The sequence below is a fragment of the Chinchilla lanigera genome, unplaced genomic scaffold (assembly GCF_000276665.1).
Source record: "Chinchilla lanigera isolate Chin_1 unplaced genomic scaffold, ChiLan1.0 scaffold00036, whole genome shotgun sequence".
NCBI classification, from domain to species: domain Eukaryota; kingdom Metazoa; phylum Chordata; class Mammalia; order Rodentia; family Chinchillidae; genus Chinchilla; species Chinchilla lanigera.
Window position 1 is genome coordinate 6,132,454 of NW_004955437.1, and position 4,094 is coordinate 6,136,547.

The 4,094-nt window shown below is 48.9% G+C and overlaps 1 protein-coding gene across 1 annotated transcript in view; it reads left to right on the forward strand.

The window, feature by feature from the left end:
* Positions 1 to 4,094, forward strand: part of Ppil1 (peptidylprolyl isomerase (cyclophilin)-like 1) — a 12,462-nt gene that overhangs the window by 1,441 nt on the left and 6,927 nt on the right. The window contains exon 2 of the mRNA XM_005389635.2: positions 230 to 384. Within this exon, the coding sequence (XP_005389692.1) occupies positions 230 to 384 (155 nt within the window). The remainder of the gene's footprint in view (positions 1 to 229; positions 385 to 4,094) is intronic.

The following is a 4,094-nucleotide window of genomic DNA, read 5'->3' on the forward strand; positions in this document are numbered from 1 at the left end:
CACTGAGCTATACCCTGGGCTCCTCCTCACTTTCTTGTATGGCAAAATTCTACCTCTTCAGTGCCCTTCCGTCCTGGGGAATTGAACTCATAGTCAGTTCAAGGCCAGCTTAAGCTACTTATCGAGACCCTGTCTCGAAAACACAAAGCAAAAGAGAACCAGAACAGTCCCTGCTGTTCCTGGTGCCGTCTCCTTGCTCCTGACCAGCAGTGCTGTCCTCTGTCCGCAGCATGGGAATCATCGTGCTGGAGCTGTACTGGGAGCACGCACCAAAGACCTGTAAGAACTTCGCGGAGTTGGCCCGGCGCGGTTATTACAACGGCACCAAGTTCCACAGAATCATCAAGGACTTTATGATCCAGGGCGGTGACCCGACAGGGACAGGTAGGTCTCGCGGACTCCTGACTGGGTGATGAGGTGGCCAGAGTGCTGTTCTTCTCGTATCTGGGTCTGGGTGACTTCATTCCGGTGACAGCTCCTGCCTGCCGCAGACACACGTGCAGTTAGTTGTCCAGAAGCAAATCCTGACTCCTGGCTCGATCGTTTTTCGTAACTTTCATGTTTGGGTCGCTGAGAGCAAATACTGTTTGCCAGCACGGTAGTGATACATAGAGTAGTTTGACTAGAAGTGGGGAAAAAAACATTCCCAGTGTTTTGAGAAGAATAAAATATTGACTACTGAAGCTGAGCGTGGCGGTGCACATCTGTAACCCCCGCACGCTGGGAAGCTGAGGCAGGAGGATCAGACATTCAAGCCCAGCTTGGGCAGCTTAGCAAAAATAAAAATTAATAAAGAACGGCTAGAGATGTAGCTCTCTGTGAAGCCCTGGGTTCGATCTCTCTCACCACCAATAAACAAACCATACCAAAACGCAAACGAAAGTACTGTGCAGCTGCTTTTGTCAGATGGTTTTCTACGCTCTACTGTAGCTGTGAAGAGAGACACAATTTCCATTAGTGGTGGAGTGGGAGCAGGTTGCCGGTACAGTGCAGTGAAGATTAGAGATGTCCTCTCTGAGATATTGCAGTTCTGGATGTGGACAGGGTGAGACTTGGGACGAGGCGGACTGAGGTAGGGGCTTGTGTGGACCTGACCATGGTGGGGACTTGGGGTTTTATTCTGAGTAAAATGGGGGCCCTTATTGAGTTTCTTTTTTTTTTTTTTTTTCTTTTCTTTTCTTTTTTGGTCTTTTTGAGACAAGGTCTCGCTATGCAGTTCAGGCTGGCCTTGAGCTCAGTTTGTAGCCGAGGCTGGTCTCGAACTCAAGCGATCCTCCTGCCTCAGCCTCCTGAGTGCTGGGATTACAGGCATGTGCCACCACGCCCGGCTTCCTTGTTGAGTTTCCAGTATGATCTGACCAACACTGTATGAAGATTCCTCTGGCTGCTTCTTGGAGAGTAAACAGAGGGGCAGAAGGGTCCCAGGACTGGCCAGGAATCGCTGTAACCGTCCAGACTGGAGACGATGGGGTCGGACTGGGCGGGGCATCGGAGGGCAGTGAGGGGCGACTGACGCTGAACTAACCCTGGCTCTGCCTGGCAGACCTGGTGCGCAGGGCTGCAGCAGGTGGGATGTAGGAGAGGCGGAAGTGGCCCAGGGCAACCACGAGTTTCCCACTGGACCAGTGAGACGGGGAGGGAGTGCGGGGTTGGGAGGGAGGAGATCAGGAGTTCCGTCCGGCCTGGCACGGGTGAAGCCCTGCGCCTGGGAAGGTGCTCTAAGGAAGTAGCCGGCCGGGAACGCGGAGCAGCGAGACGGGCAGGTGTGGAGATAGGGGCCTTCCGGTTCCTGCGCAGCTGGGCCTCGTTGGCCTCATCCAACAGCCCTCGCTTCCCAGTTGGCCTTTATCTCTGCTAAGGCCTGCACTTTGGGCTTTAAGCAAGTGAGGTTGTCTTTCATGGAGTCTTTTCTTGCTGTGTTTTGGCCATTTTCAGGTTTTTGGGTCTTGTTTGCTCTGTTTTTGCGGTACCAAGGGTTCAGCCGGGGACTTGAACGCAGGGCCTTCACACTGAGCTACATCCCTGGACCTCTCTTATTTTTGGGTTTGAGACAGGGTTTTATTAAGTCAGTGTGATCTTCCCGCCTCAGCCTCCCAGAGGGCCAGGATTAGAGGCATGTGTCACTCACTCTGCCTGGCTTCTCAGCGGTCCCTTATGGCCAGAAGAGTGCAGTTTCTTTAATGCCTGTGGACGCATTTCAGAACACAAGATACATAAGAGATGGGCGGATACCACCCAGAAGTGTAGCTTCTAAAGATTTCTAACTTCGATGGCTTATCCTGCAAGCTCCGACTTCTCAGAAATGACAGCGTTAGTGTGTGGTGGTCCTCGATCTGGCCATCTTTCTCTCCAGAGACCTAGCTGAGTGGATGGATAGAAAACTGACTGGCTCAGTGGAAGTGGTCAGAAGAATAGGATATATTGTAAGTGGGGTTTTTTGTTTTTTTGGTCTTTTTGAGACAGGGTCTCACTATGCAGTTCAGGCTGGCCTTGAGCTCACTTTGTAGCCCAGGCTGATCTTGAACTCACAATAATCCTCCTGCTTCAGCCTCCCGAGGGCTGGGATTACAGATGTGTACTACCATGCCAGATCCCCCCACCCTAATTTCTGTTGTTAGTTTTATTGTTTTCTTTTTTTTGTTTTGTTTGTTTACAGTGCTAGGGATTGATTCCAGGGCCTTGTTCTGAGTTACACCCCCAGCTGTTTTGAATTTCTTATTTTGAGACAGGGTCTTCTTAAATTGCCCAACCTGGCCTCGAACTTGCAGTCCTCCTGCCTCAGCCTTTTGGGGTTACACATGGCATGTGCAATTGTACCTGGCAATTTTACTTTTTTTTTTTTTTTTTTTTGCTTTTTAAAACAGGCTCTTGCTAGTTAGTTTAGGCTGGCTGCAAACTCACTGTGTAGCTCAGGCTGGCTTTGAACTCACAGTGATGCGCCTACCTCAGCCTCTCGAGTGCTAGAGTTACAGGGTGCTAGGCTGCTCGGATTACTGGTGTGTGTCACCACACCCAGCAGTTTTGGGGTTTTTTTGTTGTTTTCCACGGGTAACTCCGTCTCACCCTCAGTTATGTCCCTAAACACTAGAGGGCAGGATTTCTTGTTGGCGGGGGTGTGCATTTGTGAACTTGCTCCTATTGGGGCTTTTCTGCTGCCTGTATACTTGCCTAACTTTTTTTTTTTTTGGTACCAGGAATCAAACTCAGGACCTTGCCCTTGCCAGGCGGGCGCTTGTGCCGCTGAGCTATATCCACAGCCCTGCCTGTGTACCTGAAAATGGCCACACTGGAGGTGGTATTATCCCTGGGCCTCATTCCCTCAGATATGTTTGTGTATTTGTTTATTTATTTATTTATTTTTGTCTTTTGAGACAGGGTCTCGCTATGCAGTTCAGGCCGGCCTTGAGCTCACTTTGTAGTCCAGGCTGGTCTCGAACTTGCAACGATCCTCCTGCCTCAGCCTCCCGAGTGCTGGGATTACAAGTGTGCACCTTACACCCGGCCCTGAGATATGTGTAGACAGGTCTGATACATCACCTCCTGCTTTTAAGGTGGTTTTGGGAAATACTGTGACCAGATTTAATCTTTCCTTCAATTTAGGAAAAGTTTTAAAATTGTTGTTTCTGAAGACTTTCTCTGGTTATACACATTAGATTTTCTATTTCAGGAAACTAATTTGTCTGTCTCGTCCCCTTTGCCTTCTGTATTGATCCCATTTCTTCTGATTGGAGCAAGATGAGTTTTTTTCCCTCTTTTTCCTGCTTTCACTGAAATCACCTCAGCCCTCTCTGCTACCTCACTCAATTTCCGGTTGTGTCTGTTCTGCTATTACTGCTCTAATTTATTTATTAGCTCTTTATTGGTGTCATGTGGATCTCAGTTGGTGTCCTCAGCTCTGCAGTCTTTTCACCTTACTCCTTGATTTATTATCTTGCCTCTGAGCGTTTGTTGCATTAGATTCTCATCTCTGCCGAATCATTTGTGTCTGGAGCCATAGAGAGAGAAGTCACTGTTTCCCCCAGTCTGAGTTCTTTTTTTTTTTTTTTTTTTTTCAGAGGCTTAAGTGGGATTGCTGGGTCAAAAATAGTTCTATT